The following is a 22,568-nucleotide window of genomic DNA, read 5'->3' as shown; positions in this document are numbered from 1 at the left end:
GATATTATTTTTATATTCTCAACAGAATATCTCGTTTCTGATTCAGTGGTCAATGACGAATGTATAAATAGGTTATAGAATACAATACGGAGGTACCCATGGAAACACAGCGAAAGCAAAATTTTGTTGAGTATATAATAAATTAAAAATTGCATGAGGTTGCTGTTTTGAAAGATATCAAATTGCACTCGCGTTCAAACCATTTCCTATACCAGAATACAAAAAAATTGCATGACTAGGAGAGTACAACTTCATTGTACTTGAGCAACGGCGTTGTTGTAGACATAGCTATTTTTAGAAATATTTTCTGACGAAACTAGACATTTCCATCTAATCGCAAGTCATTGCATGTTATAACCCATGGGATTGAGAATGGTCACTTTTGAAAGCCAAATCTTATTTAAGACGAGATTTTTTTGAACAATAAAGCGCGCCAGCGGCCAAAAATCCCATAAGAGCTTGCGCGCATCTTTCTTACAGATCAGGACTTGTACCGTCGGCCATATTGTGTCGCGGCGGAAGAGCACATAGAAGTTGTATTGAGTGCAAGCGATTAGCCAACCATTTTACACAGGTATTTCATTCAGTCACTTCGGAAAGATCTGTAAAGCTTTGAAAAACGTTTTGAAGCGGTGAATTTATCGTATTTAGTTTAACCTTCTTGCAAGGTTATAACCAGTACGCAAATTCTTCGAAAAGATCTTTCTGGCGTAAGATTTCGAGTTCTCCGACTCTGCTAATAAGATATCCAGTCTAGAATTAGTGTGTCAAGAGTTGCTTTTGGACTATCTTGAGATTGCAAACCTAGGATGAATTCTTATTATACTTCTATTAAAATAGTGTGAACAGTTCTTTTGTCATTGCCTTGTCTGTGACCGGTGATCTGATATTCGAGTTAGAGGTAGTCAAGTTGATGTGGAAGCAGCTTCTGTCACTTGCGTTACGGTTCAGTGAGGTTTCCTACAGATCGTTTTCGGACTGCTGTTGTCGTTACAGCTCGGTGTACTCTATCGCTAGACCTTGCAAAAGGTAACTTTGTCCTTTTTTTTTTTTGAAAGGTATCGAGTATTCGTGGATAGGTTCCTTTAGAGTTGATTTTCAGCTTATCATCTCCCGCACACTTCTTCCGTAAAGAGGTTCGTGAGACCCCCAGTGTTTAAGTGTTTCCTTTTGAGTGGCTGTGACTAAAAGTAGGACGGGGACGTGGGACTTGGGACTTGGGGACGTGGGGACGTCGGGACGTCGGGACTCGGGGACGTGGGGACGTCGGGACGAGGGGACTCGGGGACGCGGGGACGTGGGGACGTAGGGACGTGGGGACGCGGGGACGTGGGGACTCGGGGACGTGGGGACGTGGGGACTCGGGGACGTGGGGACGTGGGGACGTGGGGACGTGGGGACGTGGGGACTCGGGGACTCGGGGACTCGGGGACTCGGGGACGTGTGAACTCGGGGATGGGGGGACGCGGCGACACATTTTCGAAGTATAGAATTTCAGAAATGGGACAACATCGCCAAGAAAGTTGAATTGCTTGTGTTATTTTGCTTTTTAGGTACTAGCTAAATACACAGCGAAATTCAAAAATTGGATTCTCGAACAGTCATTCGCGCCACCCGTCACAGAGCTCGAATGTGAAACAAAGCAGAAGACCTAATGGCCCATTGCTGACACTGCAGCTGAAATTTCACGTTGCAGCGTTTGTTGTTGTTGTTGCTCAGAAACTTGAGCCTTATGACTCCTTCTCTGTAACTGAAGTTTAAATACCGTGCAAGTGTCCTTGTTGGCGGCATTGTGACTGCATCTTTCCTGGCGCTTGTTCAATTTGTTACCTTTGATTCGGGTTGTCACCGTTGATGTTGTCGAAAATGTTCGTCATCAGAGGGCCAGAAGCCCCCAGGAGGGGGAGGGGTGTACTGACATATATGAGCTATATAGGTATGTGCCGCTGTGAAGGGTATGGTTTTCAAGCAGTTTGCTCTAGGATAGGATACATAAATCAGAGCGTTTGTTTCTAGAATTGGATATAATTTTTCACGGAACTGACCAGTTGGTTGAAGATTTTATCTAGACTAAGGAAAGTTGATAAAACCAAATTTTTGTATACTACTTGTCCACCGACACAGCACCACAGTTTCTTTAGAAACTAGCGCCTTCAAGTATAAATAAATCATTTTTTGAGAGAGAAACAATTGTGGTATAGGTTTTGCTTTGGACCTCAGTAGTTTCTGAAAAACAGTTACTCTAGGATAGGGAGGGTTTATGGAGTTTACTCTGGTACGGGGTAGCAAAATTCACCTGAAGCAGCTCTGGTTTAGGCTAAGGGTTCCAAGGTCCTAGAGGCACAACCCCCACACAGAAATTCCTAAAGTACCGTCTCCGGGCCAGAAGCTAAATAACGCTTGACCAAGCGAATAAGTTGGCATATTTTTGTTTTACGTGGAAACATTTATCCAATCGACGTTAACTTGTAATCTGCGTACTTTGCTTTGTACTCCCTCTTTCATCTGAAATGTGTCACGTGATTTATAACGGCTAAAAGCAATTGAAATATTTTATCGGAAACGAGGATGGGAAAGTCATCTTATATCAAGATACCTTGCTGTAATACTCCTATCGAGGCTTTATCACTCTGCCTTTTAATCATATGCCCATTTTAATGGCAACGGTAAATCAAAATTAAAAGAAAAAAAAAAGGTCAAATCAAACAGAGGTCACAATAAAAATGAACGATATCACATTGATAGGTATAATTGTACGTTAATGGTGGTTTTAAGCAGTTTCAAGCAAAACTTTGTCGGAATTTTTTAGGGTAAACGTTCCCCCAATCTCAAAAACAAGCGTTATGAAGTCTTCAGTCAAGAAATGTGACGTGACAGACAACTACGAGTGAAATGCATAATTTAAAATAAAAAGGTTAGGATGAAAGTGGAAGTACTTTTAAATGTTCAAGCCTCGATATACTTGGGGAATTGTAAAATGATCTGAGAAATGGTCATACCAACGTTTCGTTCATGTTGCCTATGTCAAATAAGGACTTCATGCAAAAAAAAAAATTGTCCCTTCGTTTTACCTGAATTACTCCACTATGTAACTTGATAGTAGTATAATGAAAGTCACCTTTTTATGAAGACGAGTAATAAACTATACTATATATATTTACTAGACCTCTGTTTCACATCATACAAACGAGGAACTTAAACCGGGGTACAACGCAGTTACGATCAACAGACGAAGATTTTGTGAAATATGATGAAAAGTTAAACAAATGGTAAAAATGCGTCCCCACATCCCCGAGTTCACACGTCCCCGAGTCCCCGAGTCTCCACGTCCCCACGTCCCCGAGTCCCCACGTCCCCACGTCCCCACGTCCCCACGTCCCCACGTCCCCACGTCCCCGAGTCCCCACGTCCCCCTCACGTCCCCGTCCCACTTTTAGTCACAGCCCTTTTCAGTTCCCCCTTTAAAGTAACACATTAAGATTGTGTTCAGCTTAGCTTCAATTGTCAACTTTCAATTTCGATTGTTGAGTTGAATTTATCATAAAATTTGCCACAAATGTTTCAGTTTCCAATTCACTAGAGTTAAGTCTAGCTTATATCAAAGTTAAAAAAAAGAGAGTTATTGAAGGTTTGATCTTTGTGAAGAATTGAAAAAAAAAAAAAAAAAAAGAAAGAAACTAGTCCCAGCTGAGCCTCAGAGATTGTAAAGTGTCTTCATCAGTACTTACTTATAGTATATGTAAAAAACCTACAAGGAAGGAAGAATCTCGTCCCATAAATGATGTTAAAGGAAAAATGTCAAGCCTGTAGGAAAGCCACTATCCGCCTCTGATGTTCAGCGTCCAAATGCACAACTCCCCTGTACAAGCTAAAACATTTAAAGTCACTACCAAAGTCCATTTATGTCCAGGTTTGACTCTAATTAGATACATGCCCAATTTTGACATCCAACACAAAGTGTCCCTTTAAGTCTAAGCATTTGCTACCTATTTTCAACAATAAGGTAAGGGTAAAGGTCAGCATTATTTTTAGCTTTGGGTAGATGCAGCAGCTAATCTGCACTTACTGAGTAGCATTTGGGGGAAACTTTGTGACATTAATCGTTAATATTCCAAGACACAAGTGATATTGAAGTTGAGGAGAAGACCATGTGGACACTTCGTGACACTTATAAATCCGCGTGCATTTTATTAGGGTCAAACCTGGACATATCTCCCAAAGTCAGAAGACGATTTGTTCCCTGAAGCTAAGAAAACTTTTTTGGAAAAAAAGTTTGGCTGTGTGGCCCTCATAGGCAGTTCAAGGTGCTGTGGTGCATGTTATGTAAGGTTGCACAGGCTGTCACCCAGTGTAAACAAAAGTGTTCCACAGCCCCTGTCTGCAAACAATTCTATTCAAAATCAAGTTGGTTGTGCCCCAGTGTCATATGAACTCACGTCAAAGCGAACTCACCGGAGGATTTGAAGCAAACTTTAAAACTGTGCAAGGTAAAAAGTGGCTGAACTTAAAACAGAAGTTGAAAACATGGGTGCCTCAAATGAACAGATCTGCCAGGAAATTCTTGAAGGCCAATTTGATGGGGCAAACTTTCCTTCTTTTAACTCACATGGTAAAATTCTACCATACATATTCTACCTTACTAGTTGGTTTTTCAGTTTATTTGGATTGGTAATGAAAAGATGAACACAATTCAAGGATCTCCCAAGCCCGCGAAACTGAAAACATGGCATGCTGTCATGCTTGTATAACAGGGTAAAAGTTACTACTGGTAACCCTACAAAATACAGTAAAGACCCACACATAAGAACCTAGAATTTTTGAGGTCATAATTCAGGCTGATTACATGTAGTTTCTTAATAGGTTCTTATTTCTAAGATGAAAAACAATAAATTTATTTATTTTATTCATAAGATATGTAGACAGTATTGCACTGTAGCTTTATGGAAAACATATTTCTAGAGAAAATCCAATAAAATGCCAATCAAAGAAAACATATACACAATAGACCTAATCGGCTAACTCAATGTTGTACCCAATTCAAATCTCCCGAGATTAAGATTCTTTGTGTATTGTATTTGCATTATAATGTACCATTCATATTAATTTAAATGATATGGAAATACCTGAAACAAAACGTTTTTTCCCCAAAGGGTTTGAATTGGGTACAACATTGAGTTAGCCGATTAGGTCTATAACAGGAGTTTTCTCAAGGGTGATTTTTTTGTAAGTACCTCTTTTTCTTTGCCAGGCTCTGCAGGTTCTTATATTTTTGGGTATTTTTAAAATGCCAAATTTCAGCCTGTACTAGGTTCTTATATGTGAGTTTGTACTGTGTGCACTATTCCCTAAAATAGAAAACTAATCCAGGCTATAAAGAGTACTCTTTTTGCATTCTAATAATCAGATCAGATTCAGTAATTATTACTGACTAATTCAACGTCAGGACGGTTTTTCCTTTACCTTTGATAAAAAAAAATAAGATCACAATATTTTTCACCTCTATTAGTACTTTGCACGAATACTGGCTTTAGCAATGTTTTGGAAACATGATTGTAAACATGCGAACCTCACTCTCTAGGAGGTGTTTCTTACTAGAAGTAAAAAGTAAAAGGAGCAAGCCATTGTCTTCACTTCTTTCAAATTCCATTCAGGAAAAAGTGAATGCAAATGCTAACATCATGGAGGGCTTAGCTCTCAGCTACTCCAGAGAGAGACCTGGAAGTCCCAAATGGGTTGAACTGTTGAACTGTGTAGCACAGCAATACACAAATAAGGAAATTAAGCAAATGTTCAGGTTTACTAACAGTCGAGGAGAAGAAGTATCATGCACAGACTACGAATTAACAAAAGCTAGACTTTATAGTAAGATGTATGGTCCAGGAGCAGCACTTCCGAAAATAAGACGCCAATATAGTCATAAACTTCCACCAGAAACCATTGCTTTTGTCTTAGAATTTATCCATCATCTAGACAATGAAGAGTATTCATCTTATAAAAGTGGCCCCTGTGATGGAAAACAAAAATCATGGATAAGTGAATTATTAGGAGAAGGAAATCAACCTGTTTTGTGGTTCAATTAAGCAAAACAAGTCTGCCTTTTATGACAGATATACATTGTAAACAGGAATGTGAACAACTGGAAATTAGACCTATCAGCTTTAGTACAATTTTTAAGGGTTTGTCTTCAGGAAATTTCAAAATAATGGCAGAGAAGGCAGGACTCTAATATTTGCACAAAACTTGGCGCGGAGTATTTCATCGTGGTAGATAAGCTGCTAACTCGTTTAGGTGAAATGCTGAGGAGCAAACGTAAACCAGACATAACTCCAGGATTAATGAGCAAAGCAAAGACGTTAACAAATAATATATGATTGTTTCCGGTACAAACATATTTTTGCTACAGTGGTTCATCTTCCAACACAATCTAACAGGACATTTCAACAGCTTTGCTCTATCCACACGCCAGCAGTCTAACTTAAGTTTTTTGGCATCACCTTCACTTTTTTGAGCAATTAAAATTCTTGGAAATGATGTGAACTTTCCAAAAATAATGTACAAGGCAAAGAGTGTTGTTGTCCAAATATGAAAAGTACAACCGTCAGGCTGAAGAACGCTCGCACGTGAAGGAAGCTCGAACGCAAGTGGTTTCGAATGTCAATTATGTAAACAAATTGAGGTGTTGTATTTTCAAACTAAAATTACGCAACTGGTTCAAAACAAAACCACATTTATTTAGGTAGCACTGAAAAGCTTGCACTTTAACGTTCTGTATTGTAGTGACTTATGTCTGGTACACTATACAATGAACTTACAACAAAGCGGATAAACAGTGCTGCCATAAAGAATTCGTTAACCAATTATATCCACTCTCAAAGTATAAATCCTTATTTTGAGTTGTGTAATCTTGATTCTAGACTTGATGTCTAATTTTAAGACCACAAAATCTAGTTTTAAGTAGACACAATGTCTTAAAAATTTACGAATACTGAATGTCTTGAAACAAGATATTTTGAGTCCTAGTTATGAGGCAAAGTAAACCTATTTTAAGTTACTTTGCCTCTAACTCAAATAGCTAAAAAGCAATCTTGAAACAAGATTACTTGAGTCCTAGTTATAAGGGACAGTAAACCTTGTTTCAAGTTACTGTCTCCAAGTCAAATAGTTAAAAAGCAATCTTGAAACAAGATCATTTCAGTCCAAGTAAAAAAGCAAAAATTGCAAAGTGAGGCTCTTTTCAAAGTGACTTTGATTCTTACTCAAACAATTAAAAACAATCTTAGAGTAAAATAACTAAGAACCACTTTCCAGAAGAACAAATTTTATTTCAAGACACTACCATACAAGGGAAACATAAAGAAACCACAAAGGAGGGTCACAAAACTTACCCTCCCATTTTTGATCTGTGTTAGAACAAGGTCTCACTGTTTTGTTATTTATTCTTTAGTTTACAGCTTGGGAAAAATCTGCTGACACATCACTAAACATTAACATTGTAATTAACATTGCAAAATACAACTCGCAACACTGAGTGCAACTCATCAAATACATTGTATATCATGTACCTCAAGAATGACAGTCTTTTAAGTAGCATTTCAACATAAACATATCAATGATAAATATTATGCAATATAACCTTACATAATAACAACTATCTTCTGACCGTTCACAGTGATTTTAAGTCCCATATACGCCAACTAATTTTTAGATACTCAAAAAGCTCTCCTTGCAGGTAATAAACTGTTTACCCCTTTTTTTATGAGCATGGTATACATTATAAAAAAACAAGTCACAGTGAGAAATGATATCATATCCCTGTGCCATTTCTGGTTCTGAGACTTCAAAAGCATTTAGTTCCTCACAAAAAGAATCTGTACTCATAGTCATGACTGCAAAGAATGGTTTATTGTGGGGAACAAACCATATTTTTGATATTTTAGCAAACTGTGGTAGGTCCATGTCATCCAAGCAAGTGATAAGAAAGTTGTTTGCACCTGTTTTGTACTGGGTTCCACATACTGTAACTGAATTATACTGAAAGACATTTATGGCATCACATCCATTTCTATAATCCAGTTCATAAAACCTTGTTATAGTATTTAATGCATATTCCAGATCATGTCCAAGTAAACTTTTTCCTTTTCCAAATGTAATATCATCAGACACCATTGGACAAGGGTCAACACTTTCACCATCAATTTCCAAGGATGTTGCACTCTCCATACTTTGATGTCTTCGTGCAAGGGAGAGTGGCAGATTCTTGAAATTTTTTATTGCACGGGCCATGTTTTTAAAGTAGGAATGTTTGCCTTCAAATCGCATGCACCAGCTCCTGATAAGTGGCTCAAACATTAATATTTGGGTGGGTAAATGAACCAAATAATGTTGTTTTGGCAAGATTCGTGCGTTTGGATATATAGTCTTAAATGAGGTGAGGTGTTCCTTAATTAATTGTTTTAAATAAATTACAGAACTATAAGTAACTTGATGAGCAAAACAGATACACATAATTTCCAAAAGGGAAAGGAAATTGATCCAATGTGGGTCATTGTGGTCTACTTTGCCATCCAAAAGCAGGGGTAGAATAGAGGCAAATAACCACATTTGGCTTGCACTTTGGCCCAAATTGGAATTAGACTTTAAGTCTAAGTCAACTTCCTTTACTGGAGCTGGTTTATCTTTCAACTCTGAATAACCATAGTCAAAATTGTTGACTGCTTGGTTAAGATCATGAAGAGTAAAATGACTGTTGCGGAAGAAATGCTGAAAAAAATTTCATTTCGTAACATAAAATACCTTCTAGGAAAATGTGCATAATATCCTGGGGAAGCTGCTTAGTGATGTCAAAATATGGAGCCTCTGAAATCTTAGCTCTGCCAGTAATTCCATAATTTTTTGAAAAAAACTTTCTCAGATAATTTGAACCAGCATCTTCTATCAAAGACACCTGCTGCTCATGGCTATTACTATCTCGCAGAATGAAATCCTCCTCCAAGAAATGTTCCTGCACTTGTTCCCAAGATGTCATACAGTGCCGACATTTTCTCCTAGCCCCACCTACACTTTCCTTAAAACAACCAACCCCTTGACTTGCAGGAGTATCTGCGATGACAGCAAGAATTGCACCTCTTAAATAAACTGTACCTCCTGCTATGGTGAAAGCATAACCCTGTTCTCCTCCCAGCTCTTTGAGGTCTTCCACCAAAGGCTTCAGCACCTCATTTAGACCAAATTCCCTTATGTACTGCTTTTTACAGATAGCAAAGAGGTGAATAGAATTTAATTTTGCGCGATAAACAGATTTTATGTTAGCTAGCTGGTAGTAAAAGAAACCAAGTTGATGAATCTTATTCGTCATTGGATTTGCTACATTGACATCATCATAGTATATGAGCAACTTAAGAGCACAGTCATCTGTTGAAAACAGAGGGTGGCTCTGCACAAATAGACCATCATTAAAATCCTGCAGAAAACCTCTATCTTTGTCCTCGTCTCTTTCAGAAAAGACCATTTTAAGGATAGCTCTCGACTGAAATTGTGCTTCAAGGGTCTTCAAAATTGGAACATAGAAGAAAACTTTCTCAAGCTGCAAACATCTTATTTTGTTTCTCACTCTTCTGTAGACTCTTGTCCTCCCCAGCACTTTCTTTAAAGGCTCCTTGTCAGAAGAAAAATATGTTTCAGGTAAGTCTTTACTGTAAAGCTGTGCCAAAAATGGGAATATAGGAGAAAAGGAGGTATGGGACAAGGCGAAGTGGGTAAGAGATGCCTTAAGTTGCTATCAAAACTTCTAACACAACTGGGACAGGGCCCTCTCATTTGGAAAAGAATTACTTTTTGACTTTCATTAGATGACATTTTCAATCTTTCACTCTTCATTTTCCTTGTCTTCAGATTATTATTTTTACTTAATCACGAACCCTTTTACTGCCAAATGGTACAAAAAATTTTTGTAACCACAGCTTCTCCTTTCAATGCTAACAATGTGACCTGACCACAGTGATCAACTGAATTGATAGTTTAAAAGTTGGTCAGATTCCCCTGGAAAAGCAAAAACATGATTTCTTTTATAAATAACTCCCTACCACATAAGGCAGTGAATGCTTTTGAAATTCTGTCAACATCCAAGTGGTCTTCAAGTCTTCAAATGGAAAAAGAAAATCTGCAAATGCAGCCTCTAGACCTGGCACTTGTTCGATGCCTGCATCGTCAAGGGTTTCCTCCACTCTTCTTTTTAGCCGTCTGCATGCCATACTGAAGAGATCTGATGTTGCCTTTGCAACTCTTTGTGTAGATGTTTGCGTAAGCCTGTTCTGTTCCTTAATTTTAAAAAGGTATTTCCCCATAATGTCACCAAGCGTTTCCTCTTCTTGACATTTCAATGTGATATCTGATCCTGAATCTGATACAGAAGATGAAGAACCTTGTGAAATGCAATCCAGTTGATCCTCAGTATCACTAACTGGACAACTACTGGGTTCATCAAGGACTTCAATCCAGGGCATATCAGCTGTGTCATCAGCATTCCAGATTCCTTGGATATTAAAAATAGCAAACGGATGAGAACTTTCTACATGTAATTGTTCAGTTTTTATTTTTTCTGTCAGGTCGGTCATGCACCACATCCACCCCTTCAAAAGTCCCAGATCAAGAACACTCTTAACAAAATTCCGAGTGAGCTGCTGATATTGAAAGCACAATAACTAAAACTTTGAAGGATTATCATTGAACTCACCCGATCCATTTGCAAGCGTTTCCAAAACCACGTCTTCCCTTTGGCTGTTCAAAAACGCCCCATGATTCTCTCGAACATGTCTTGAAAATGAATTCGCTTTTTCGTAAGTCCGTTCACAACCACTGATTCCACAAAATGCAAAATAGCTGTCGCTGTTGTGGTTGGTATTTATGTGGCTCAACAATAAATACAGATATATTGCAGAGAAAGTACACAACACACACCTCCACGCCATTTCCTAAGCCCCTCGGACATAAACAATCACACTTTGCAAGACCAATCATTGGCTGAAGAAATAGTAAGAATACCTGCTGACCAGAGAACTCTGATTGTGATTTGACAAAACGTGCCATGCATACTGCAAAGTGCTCTTGGGTAATCTTCTGTTCGTGGGGAATACTTTGGCTCGATGCGAAAGGTGAGTTTTCCTTGGTCAGATTGTTACCTGTTTTGTAAGTTAATGTAGCAGAAACGTAACATGCCAAGCTTCGTTTTTATTTGATTCTGTTTTATGACGACGCTAGTAACATTTTAGCGAAATTACAGTCGTTGGTTTTCACGCTTTTGGTGTTTCGAGGCACACGGATAATTTTCCCGCCATTGAGGTACCCGCTTTTTGTTGGCCTTTTATCTGCAAATTCATTCATCTTTCAACTGCCTGACTTACGAAAAAGTTGTTGAGTTTGCTCATTTCTCGTACAGTTATAATTATGTTTTGAACGTATTCTTTGGAGATTTTGTTGTTTAAATCGTGTACAAACAGTGCTTGTATGTGCAGCCAGTAAGGGCATGCACGGATATGTGCACCTTGTGTGCCATTCGCCCTGAAGAATCCGTGAACGATAAGACTTATATTTCCGCAAATTTCAACAATTTTTAATTTTTCCATCGCAGTCATGGTTTGATCTTGGAACACCTTTTATTTTTTGTTTTGTTTTTTGAATCACAAATGCCAGAGTCTTATCGAAAATCTGGGTGTGCCAAAAGCACACTCTACTCTATACTGCCGCTTACATGTAACAACATTTATTATACAATGCTGATGCTATCTCAATTTTGATTGGCTAAAAGCACCCCGCTAATTCTAGATGGCACTGTGTCATCGCGTCACATCTACAGACACTGGCATTTATGCATGTAGGTATGACGCGTTTTTGCAGACAATGGTTTTCGTTCTGTGAAATGTCTCAACGCTTCTACATTTATAATTGTATAATAAAACAATTATTGGATTCGGTTTTCGCATGATAGCGAAATTATCAAGGCCTCGGTTTGTGTTATCCGCCTCAGCCTTCGCCTTCGGCAAATAACACAAACCTCGGCCTTGATAATTCTCGCTATCATGCTCAACCTCAACCAATAATTGCTTAGAGTCTGCCCTCTGAGCGTACTGTTTAGGCAGCAGCTTGTAAATGTGTGAAGTGTTGCCAAAGCATGTTTTTCTTTGTTGCAGAGTGATAATTTTATCATTCACCATCATGGATGAGGATGAAGAAGTGTCAAATGTATTTCTTTCAAGTTCAGATAGCAGTGCAGGTGTTGCTGAATTAAGCAGTAAATCGTTGTTCTCGTATCTTCAGAAAAAGGGCGTCACAGCTAATCATGGTAAAGATGTAGAATGTGGGTTACACCATTACTTTTGCATAAGCATAACCCACTGATATTTCCTCTGAGTCATTTCTTATTCAAATGGGTTGTTTTCAAAGTCATGGTTTGATAAGTATGACCCTGAAAACACAAGAAAAGGCAGTGAACGTCTTATAATTTAACAGTAAATGGACTTCAGTTTACTTGCCATAACATTTGTAACATTCATTCCTCTTTTATTATAGGCAATAAAATAGATGGGAAGATGTTCCTGAAACTGTCAAGATTTGATTTGAAGGACCTTTTCCCAGAAGATTTTCCAGCAAGAAAGAAATTATGGGACATTCTTAGTAATATAGTAAGTTCAACTATTGATTTTACGGTTCCGTTCCCACTTATGTGTCCCAATGATTTCCCCTTTTTAAACAGCAGAGTGTACAGTGTACCTTAAAACGTTTTCTTCTAACTTCCTGTTTAAATAAAAAGGGTGTTTTTCTCCAAAAACAATAGTGGCTTTCTGAGAAATTCACTTATGAACTAATATGATCCTCTATGCAGGTGATGGAAGCCTTTCTCTCTAGCACCTAAAGTTGTTATTGGTGTGTTTTTCCTGGAGAGAGTTGGAACTACACAGGCAAATAAATTCCTCCCAAGGAGGGCAAGGAAGGGACAATCCCATAAAAGCTGGGCTGGCATCTCATTTTACTTTGTTAGTAAACCAAGTGACTTGTGTGACTGACTTGTAGACCTCTGTTTATTGACAGAGGACACCAAATGATTCAAGTGAAATTCAGTGGCAAGAAAACGTGCAGGTTATGCCTTCTTACTTGTAGAATGCAAGTCTTTTAATTGGTCTGTTGTGATTCTGATCTAATGTAGGTTATGTTAATCTGGGTAAGGTCATGTACAGTCATGGAATTTTAGAAGCTCAAAATATCATGAACCCTGGTCACAACTTTCCCTATGTTTTATATGTTAGCATAGTATTTTTGATGTGCCCCAACCTGCCAGAACTATGGGCTTAGTCCAAGAAGGATTTGTAAATACACCACATTGAAGCAGTTTGTTTTCCCATTGCAATGAGTAGTATTACAGTGAAAGGGTTAACATTTTCTTTTTTTTTTTTTTCATTCCAGAACTCTGCGATTATTTCTCGAACTGCCTCTTCAAGTCCTGTGTCCACCATCTCAACACTGAGTCCAATAAGTAGTTCTTTTGAAGATGAAATACCTCTGTCTCAGTTGAGTGGTGTACCTAAACTGAAGAGGAGCAAGCCCAGAGAATTTCCAGCAGCAGGAAAAAAAGCAAAGACCACTCTCTTGGGGGAAGACTTCAAATTACCTGCTCTTTCAGTGAAGGTCAAAAAGTGTGTGGAAGAAAACATACCTCTTGATGACGCAACCAGAAGGCAGCTGATAAGAGAGACTGTCACCTGCTTGGTAGCTTATGCAGATCAAGAACGCCTGACATCAGCACATTTTACAGAAGTTGCAAAACTTCTATGCAAGAGTGTACCTGTCTTGTGTGATGAAAAACCCCCATCATGGCCTGATGATGTGGAATTTCAATTCTGGGTAATTAGTTTGAGGCATTCTTTTTTCATTAAAAATTAAGTAGTGATTGGACCCTGGTAGTTCCTTTCATTAAATAGTGACTATCTGGGTACATTCCTGTGAATGACAAAGTATTAATAACTGACAGCAATGTGAAGGCCTCCTATTAAAGTTATTTGCTATATGTCAAGAAATTGTTGAATAATCTTTTTTGTGTGTTAGCAAGAACCATGGGCTGTTGTATGCAAGCCAGCCCACTTACGTTCTAAATTTCATGCAAATTAAAGGAGGTTAAGAAACAATCACAATACATTAGAACTAGCTTTGTTTGGTTTTATGATGCAGACTCCATCATAAGTGAAAGCCTGCCTTTGTATGTTGATTGCAAGCTGACTTTGTAAATTAATTTGATATGGATCATGATAAATGTTCTTTTGTCCTCACTTTAATCCTTGTAGGCCTCTACAAAGTCTCTTCTCAGAAAAAGGCACTCAAATGTAAAGAGTTTTGAAAGAAATTCACTGAAAAAAGAGGTCAGTGACTCTGTGATTGATGTGGGTGGGGATCAAACTGAAGAAGACCTCAAAAAGCATGAGAAAGAACTGGAGAAAGAGCTTAAAAGGAAGCCCATCAACTGGAAAGCGGTAGAGCAGCTGCAGAGAGTCACATTTTCATCAAGATGGGATGCAATTTCTGAAATTAGTGGCAAACATGCTGTCGAGAAAGTCCTGGAGCAATATCCTTACTTGGATCATGAAAGAGTGGTTAGTAACAGTTCTCTTTTAAGCCTGTATGATGTCAGCTGTGTATATTTTCAAACATGAAATTATGTTGTTACAATGTGTACTAGTCTTACGATATGCAAATAGCAGGTAGGCCAATTTCATTCTGAGTTAGTAGACCAGCTTTCTAACACAAGTTGTTGGTAGTACAGTAATGGTTGGTCTGGAATTATTCAGCAATGTTGTGATTGAGGCAACCATTTTTGTTCTATTCCGTCAGCATCAATCCTGATGTTGCATGTAGTAGCTTAATGGAGGGGACTTTGTATTTGACTGCTTAACCCACTGACACCTCAAATGCCTTACACACTCCCAGTTGATGAGTAAAACGGTCTGGCATTAGACAGTACAATCTGTTCAGTCTCACTCCCAAGTGTCAGTGGGTTAACAATAATTATTAATTGCTCTGGTTGTGTGTAACTGGACAATACTAATTTACTATTGCTTTTTTCTAAATCGCAACAGTTGTTGTGGGAGTTGGAATTACACATCTCCCGACTGAAGAAACAAAGTTGTAATGTCAAGATCTTCATTAGCCGTTGGGAAAAGCTTTTGAAGTGTTTCCTGACCAAAAGCAGCAATGATGAATGTGAGTTCTTTTAAGAGTGGCACTAAGTCATTTATTCAAGATATAACTTGAGCATGACATGTTGGAAAATATCTGTTTTGGAGACTGGGAAAATTTTTAGACGTTTTTAATTACATGTACGCTAAACATTCTTGGTTTTATTCCTAGAACAGACCCTTTTTCAAAGACAAAATCAAGGGAAACTACACGTAGACTTGTAAAATGACCATACCTATTAGACACTCTACAATTCTAAAGATTCCACCATTGCTGCTTGGTATCACTGCCAAGACTTACCTGTAGCAGGGGAGGAGTCCAAAGCATTTGAAATCAATGATTTCCAAATTGCACAGGAAGGCATCCCTAGTGCCACAGTGTATTATTATCAGTCATAGCTTAAAATGATAATAAAGAGCAAGAACATACACTGATAGATTTCCTTTAAAACAGCATTAGATGCACTGCAGCATATTTATCAACCACTCAACACAGAGCCCCTGCTACTGACATTACCAGTAGGTTGCTTAAAGTGCTACCATACATGTACCTACTAGTTAAGCCAAAAACAAGAACATTTTTCTTTTCATTTTGCATGTTGAGTAGTTTGTTGTAAGAGTTCTGATTTTGTATAACAATTAACATGAGAACTCTATTTTTTTCCTGAAGTATAATCATCTTTACTTTTGTCGGGTAAACAAAAGCAAGAATTGTTATGCTAACAAGTGGTCATTTACAGTAATGTCCTTTCATTGATGTATTCTAGGCAAGTGACAACATGGAAAGCTTTTTGAATAAAGTTCCAACACAATTAATCATCCCTATTTGATTTTGGCTGAAGGCAAGGGCTGTCTTGATAAAACTCAAGTTTTCCTTATTTTGGAGAAGGATGTGTTGTGCGAGTGCCGACAAGTCAGCGAAGAGATCAGCGTCTTTGCATCATCATTGGTGTCTCTAATTGCAGTCTACTATACTTTCAATTTGGAGTATCCAGATGGCTGGAAATATCTCTTCAAGATTTTGGAAGAGCATGTCTTGGATATTCCTCCAAAACGGAAAAGCTATGCTTTGAAGCAGCTTGAAAATAGACTTCTCAAAAAGCTCAATGGAGCAAGCAGCTCTGTTTGACTTAATATATATTTAGAACATTAAGGCCGGGTCATGCAGAGTTGCACCGTAATGCCATTGTGTTGAAGAAAGAGAAGTAGTTCCATTGATATTGTTAAGGGAGATAAATCATGCTAAAAAATATGAAAACTGACAGAAATTTAAAACTCTATCTCAAGATTTCTGAGAGCGTGCATTGTAGTATGATATGAAGCTATAATAGTTTTGTTATCTGAGTTCAAGGAAGTGTCAAGACTTTTATTATATTTTATGGGAACTTGGTTGTTTTAAAGTATTAACTTCATGTAGGTACTTTTACATCTACATTGGAACTTCCACTGTAGCACAGTGTGCATCAATTTTCAAGTGGTACTGCTAATAATAACATCGAACTGATAGTAAGTATTTTTTCCCCTTGTTTTAAATTTTTTTATGCTTGTTTTAAGAGGGAGAAATGCATGGTAAATTTCTAGTTTCAGGCGGATACTTCACCAGTTGTAAGATATTTTTTTCCCGGTTTTAAGTGGTTCATTTATTGTTGTATCTTAAATTGAGAAAACAATTGTTCTAGTTTTAAAACGGTTTTTCCACTTGTTATAAGCGTTTTTTTCCTGTTTTAAGTAAATTTTCACTTGTTGTAGTATCTTAAATTGAGGAATAAATTTCTTGTTTCAAGCAGTGTGACTCTTGTCTTGAGGTATTAAATGTTCTTGTTTTAAGGTGACAACGTTCTTGTCTCAGGACCTTAAAATAAGATTTTGTTTCCCTGTTTTAAGGATTTATACTTTAAGAGTGTCTGCCACAAAGGAATCGCGGATGATTGGAAAAGTTCATGATTTCAAAAGCATTTTACTATGCAAAGTGAAAGCACCAGAGGTGATGTTCAAAATAACAGTATGATCAGTAATCCAGTACTTACCAAATAGAAGCAGATCTCTTGCTGAAAGGGCGATGTTTAAAGTTGAGCAATGCACTACCCTGCAAGTTTGAGGCGAGATCAGACAACCGGTTCAAATACATTTAAAGCAAATAATGCTCAAATCAAGTGTAGAACATCTAGAAACTTTCAATTAAGACGTGCAATCCTTGGTACAACAAGATTTTTGCAGCGTAGCCTGACAAGAACGAGGTAAGTAATATGGGTTTCGCACAACGGTATATCTTATTTTCAATTCCCAAACGCATAAAAACTCAAGGATGTATATTCCGTTTACGCTGAAACAACTAACAAAATTACGGTTTCAACAGAACAGGTGAAGTCAAAACCTACATTTTGAAATGTTGGCAGTTTCATAAAGTTCACAAATAATCTCGTTTGAGCTTTTTTTTCTCAAGGGAAAATCTCGCTCAATGAATTGGAGAACGCAAGTTGAGCTCGACCGGCTTAACGCTCGACCCTTACGCTAATTGTGCTTTAACACAGCCTTTCAAAGAGATTTCAGAGTTTTAAAGTATCAATTGTTATTGAAATAACTTAGGTTATAGAAGTAAAACAATTACATACCTTTAATGAATTGATTTGGCAAGATAGTATCGACAGTAAACCGTCACAAACCGTCAGAATCAGCCATAACTTCTGTGACAAACGGCCGGCATTGTTCGCATCTCATGGCAAGTCTACTGAAGCAAATCTCCCATTTGCATCCTAGGGGTTTTTCTACCACAAAATGCTTGATATCCTTCCGACAAAGGTTAGAAATGAGCCAGGGAACAGGACTTTTTGTGAGTCGAAATGATTATTGCGGCCATCAAAATATTCCCTGGCGCGAAACACACGTGATTCCAACTAAAATTGACTGGCGGCAAAAGATTATTATGGTATTTTTGGCCGCGCAATGCTCGAAGTTCAAAAAAAACTCGTCTTAAGGAACTCGCCTAAAGATATCTTGATCTGTCAAAATGCCGTTATAGACCTATTACTGAAGTTGTAGGCGAGTGCGTATACATATACATCAGTGGCCCTTCTTTCTGATCGGCAAAGCAGACTGAAGAGAGGAAAGCTTATACAAAAAAGAGGTAATTCATTTCAAAAAGAGATTACAAACCCGGCATTCTAATTTGTCAATGATCAAAGAAACTCACACATAACCAATCAATTGCTATCCTTGGACAGCTCCAAAGTTCGAAACTTGATTCGTGACATTTGTGCGTCGCAAGGCACACGATTTTTCTCGTGCTATTTTGAATAAATCAGATAAATAAGCGCTTGTAATTTTTTTCAAAGACCACAGCCCTACGTGTGCTTACCTACGGAAACAATGTTGCGTTGAAGTGTAGTACGGGTGCACGTCGAGTGGCATTGGTGCCAACATATGTTTCAAACTAACTAGTTGATGAAAAAGCTAAAATAAAGCGAGACAGAACCAATCGAAGCGACCACTTGTTGGTGAATTACCGGCATCGCGAAATTGGTGGTTTTCACGTCACGTGATCACCGCAATGTTGGTGGACGAAAAAAAACAAAGATCTCTCATATGCTTCTTTTCTTCGTCCACCAGCAATTGTACATTACACCATTTTTATCTGTGTCTCTTGAGATTGGTTGCAAAACACCTCTTAAAGCGAAGATCTAGTAAGTTGCCGACCAAAAAATGAGACAAGAATTGGCTATCAATGAAGTATATAAACCCTTCGCTCATGTTACATCCTTTTAACTCAGAGGTCGAAAAAATGTTTTATACATCTGTTTTGCTTTTGTCAAAGAGCGGATATCAAGATCATGTATGCTCTTCCTCCAAACAACTCCGAGCTGGTGATTAGATCCTGAAATTTTAGTCCACATTTTTTTGTCGAGTCCTTTATATCTTCAGCTTTAGGGTATATTGGGTTTCAATTGTCAAAATTACCTTTCGGAAACTAGGTATGGTATTTCTTCACAATTCGAAATTTCTAGTGAAGATGTTTTTTTGGTTACGAACTGAATTCCCTTCATGTTGATCAGGGTTGACAAAACAAATTTTTGTACTATCAGCTGAAAGAGGACAAGTTAAAACATGCTCTCGAAGTTCACCAGTTTCCAAACAAGTCGTGTTGATAGAATGTTTTTTGCCAGTTTGCTGTTTTGCTTGAAAAAAATAATAACTCAAATGATATACAGACCTTTAGTCACTGTGCAGACACCAGAAAACGTAACTTCAAGTAGCGAGGAAGACCTCACAACGGGACAACTGAAGTGCAATGCTTCCTCTAAGTCATTTATTCATTAATTCAAAAATTAATAAATTGTGTTGGGCAATTTGTCAATATCCTGTTTGACAGCTTGTAAAACCAAGCCATAACATTAGATTGGTTTTGGCTTCTTGATCCTTATTTCAGTATTAAGGCGTAACCTGACAACGACTAAATGATTCTGAAGTTATTGAGTAATGACGCACAAAGACAGCCGAGAGCATTTTTTCACTAAGTAAGTTCTCTAACATAGCCAAATTAAGCGCGGTGTATTCTACAGCACAGCCTATTTGACGTTTAACACTGTTAAGTTAAGTAATGAAGTAAAAGTAACGGTAAAAACACTCGACGTTTCGACCGAACTTCGGTCATTATCAAGCAATTTTGCACAAGTATAAATATAAAACAAAGAAGCATTCTTATGTGCCCAATGATCTTACGAGGAATTTTACTATCTTAAAAAGTGCAAGAACAAGTTTGACCCTCCATTTATGAAATATTTTTTTATTAATGAACTGAGACCATATCTCTATGTACAGTCAGACTCAGTTCGTGCGAAAGTTTTCAATTCTAATGTTATTATTCTTGCATGTTTTTTTTAACACCCTTTTTTACATTTTCATACTTTACATACTTTTACTTCTTTGTTTTATATTTGTACTTATGCAGAGAAAATATCCTCACTTCTAGCTAGATAATGACTGAAGATCGGTCGAAAAGTCGCTTGGTTTTTCCGTTAGTTTTTACTTCAAACACTTTTTTAAGTCTATGGAAAGTTTGGTATTTGACTACAAATAGATATAATAAACGTTTTGCCAACCTTGTTTTCTCACTGTAATGTGCAAGTCATTTCCTTTAAACTTATTTTTTCCAGTTCATTGATGGCTTTAGCCCGGGTTGGGAAGGGGGGGGGGGGGGAAGGGGACCTTGATGAATATGACGTATATATTTTATCAAAGAAAGAGTATTCCTGTTTAGTGTTTTCTTAACCCTTTAACTCCCAATAGTGCCACTTATAGATTTTACTCTGTCTAACGCCAGATGATTTTACTCGTCAATGGGGAACCCCACGGGACTGAAAGGGTTAAACTTGTGGACTTGTGTTGAATGAATATTCCGGATAGAAGAGATAACCCAAGACGAAGAACTTTAAATTTCAGTTAATCAAAAAACCTGACGTGAAATGGGATAAATGAGCGCCATGTCACCACTCGTTAACATTTTACAGAACAACTAACTGTCGACGGATTTCAAGGAATGCCTGGGTTATTAAAAGTAAGTACATTCTAGCGTTTACTGAAAAGATGTGTTTGATCCGTAAATTACTAAGACAATTAGCTCGCTCAGGACGAAGAAAATTAATTTTCCTGAGAAAGTCTGGGCAATAGGAGTCGCTTCGAAAAAAGGCTAAAGTAAACTGAAAAATGAGTAACTGACTGAGATCCAAAGGCCAAAAATATTCTGTTCTGCTGTTTCACGTAAGTGAAAAACATATGCTGAGTGTAAAAAATGAGCGGCGAAGGTTACGTCACGGACCTCGACCTTGTTGAATAAGACGTATATATTTTATCAAAGAAAGAGTATTCTTGTTTAGTGTTTAAATTTGTGGACTTGTGTTGAATGAATATTCCCGATAGAAGAGATAACCCAAGACGAAGAACTTTAAATTTCGCTTAATTAAAAAAACCTGGCCTGAAATGGGACAAATGAATGTCACTATACATATTCAAATATTCGTTGACATTTTACAGAGCAACTGTCGACCGATTTCAAGGAATGTCTGGGTTATTAAAAGTAAGTACATTCTAGCGTTTAATAAACAGATGTGTTTGAAATTTAATAATAATTGCAGTTTCAATTGATTATTAAAAAACGCGCAATGGAGCGAGTTGCCTAATTACATTAAATAAAAATAAACCTACTAAAATTACAATTTGTCAACCTGATGGGAATGGGGCATTTCATTTTAAAATTACTTTGAATTTACATTTTTAAATTACTCTGAATTCACAGCCTACAATTTCGATGTGATAAAAAGTTTATTGCAGATAACTAATAATGTTGGGCAATATCTAGTTTTAGTATAAACACAAAGGTGATTATAAAAAATCGCGCGCTCTCATTGGTTCGCAATCTCGGATTATTAGCCGATAATCACCTTGACGGACAAAATGGCTGCCAGTAGTCGTTTTGCCACTGTAACTGAAGATTATTTCGCTTTGAAAGGTTTTTTTCTCTTTTTTTGAAATAATCACCTGTATATTTATACTAAAACAAATATTCGCCTTAGGCTCAGTGATTATCGGTGAATATTCACCTCGACTTCGTCTCTCTGAATATTCACGGATAATCTCTTCGCCTTCGGCGAATAATTGTTAAATAGAGACCACGAGCTTTAAAGCACACGTGCATGGGGGAAAAAACTTTTCCTAATGCGCTCTGTTTTACATTTCATCAGCGATGGCCTATCGTTAAAGCGCAGGGAGCGGCCATGCGCGCGCGCCCGAGTCGGTGGCATAAGATGGTAAAGGCGTGACCCGGGCTCCTTGATCTTTTCAAAGTTGTCGCACACAAGCGCTCTCTGCAATGTGAATTCGAAGGAGATCATGTGCACCACTGCGCTTTAGCACCCGTAATATATGCAATCGTTTCGAGGCCTTGCCTATTCGTTGACATGAGAACCCCAGTTTAGGTTACTCTGAATAGTGACTCCCAGAAATTTGCGGGCTTCAACGGTTCCAAGTGCATTGTCATTCACAGCTAGAGCTCAATATGGCGGTGGACAGTCAGCTCCCTTACATTTCTTAGGGTTAAGTTTCATGTTGTTTTTATCAGCCCAGGAATTGAGTGCGTCAAGCTCAGATTGAAGCGTTGTGGTTGCGCGCACCGGTGCAACTTCTGAGATAGTCACGTCGTCGACGTACTTCCAATACGAACAGCCTGTAAAGTTACACATGTCATATGATCCGTAAATTACGAAACAATTAGCTCGCTCAGGAAGAAGAAAATTAATTTTCCCGACAAAGTCTGGGAAATTCGAGTCGCTTCGAAAAAAAGGCTAAAGTAAATTGAAA

General features: G+C 37.9%; 1 protein-coding gene and 1 long non-coding RNA gene across 2 annotated transcripts; both read right to left on the bottom strand.

Moving 5' to 3' along the window:
* Positions 1-4,372: 4,372 nt before the first annotated feature.
* On the bottom strand, positions 4,373-18,200 carry LOC138040945 (uncharacterized). The gene is made up of 3 exons (XR_011130713.1): positions 17,831-18,200; positions 17,246-17,304; positions 4,373-6,004 (listed from the first exon to the last, which is right to left on the bottom strand). It is a non-coding gene; the product is annotated as an uncharacterized lncRNA (long non-coding RNA).
* Positions 8,726-10,821, bottom strand: LOC138041745 (uncharacterized). The gene is made up of 2 exons (XM_068887471.1): positions 10,083-10,821; positions 8,726-9,655 (listed from the first exon to the last, which is right to left on the bottom strand). The coding sequence occupies exons 1-2, from the start codon at positions 10,620-10,622 to the stop codon at positions 8,726-8,728; spliced, it is 1,470 nt and encodes a 489-aa protein (XP_068743572.1). The 5' UTR covers positions 10,623-10,821.
* Positions 18,201-22,568: the final 4,368 nt, after the last annotated feature.

Source organism: Montipora capricornis, chromosome 3 (genome assembly GCF_036669925.1).
Source record: "Montipora capricornis isolate CH-2021 chromosome 3, ASM3666992v2, whole genome shotgun sequence".
In the NCBI taxonomy this organism is placed as follows: domain Eukaryota; kingdom Metazoa; phylum Cnidaria; class Anthozoa; order Scleractinia; family Acroporidae; genus Montipora; species Montipora capricornis.
The sequence above is the reverse complement of the archived record's forward strand: the minus strand, read 5'-3'. Positions and strand labels throughout refer to the sequence as shown.

Excerpts from the sequence above, each read along its gene's own strand:
- LOC138041745 (XM_068887471.1), bottom strand. The coding sequence starts at position 10,622 with ATGTGGTGCATGACCGACCTGACAGAAAAAATAAAAACTGAACAATTA. Across the intron at positions 9,656-10,082 it reads AGCATTCACTGCCTTATGTG|GAGCCTTTAAAGAAAGTGCT; the intron begins GTAGGGAGTTAT and ends TCTTCTGACAAG.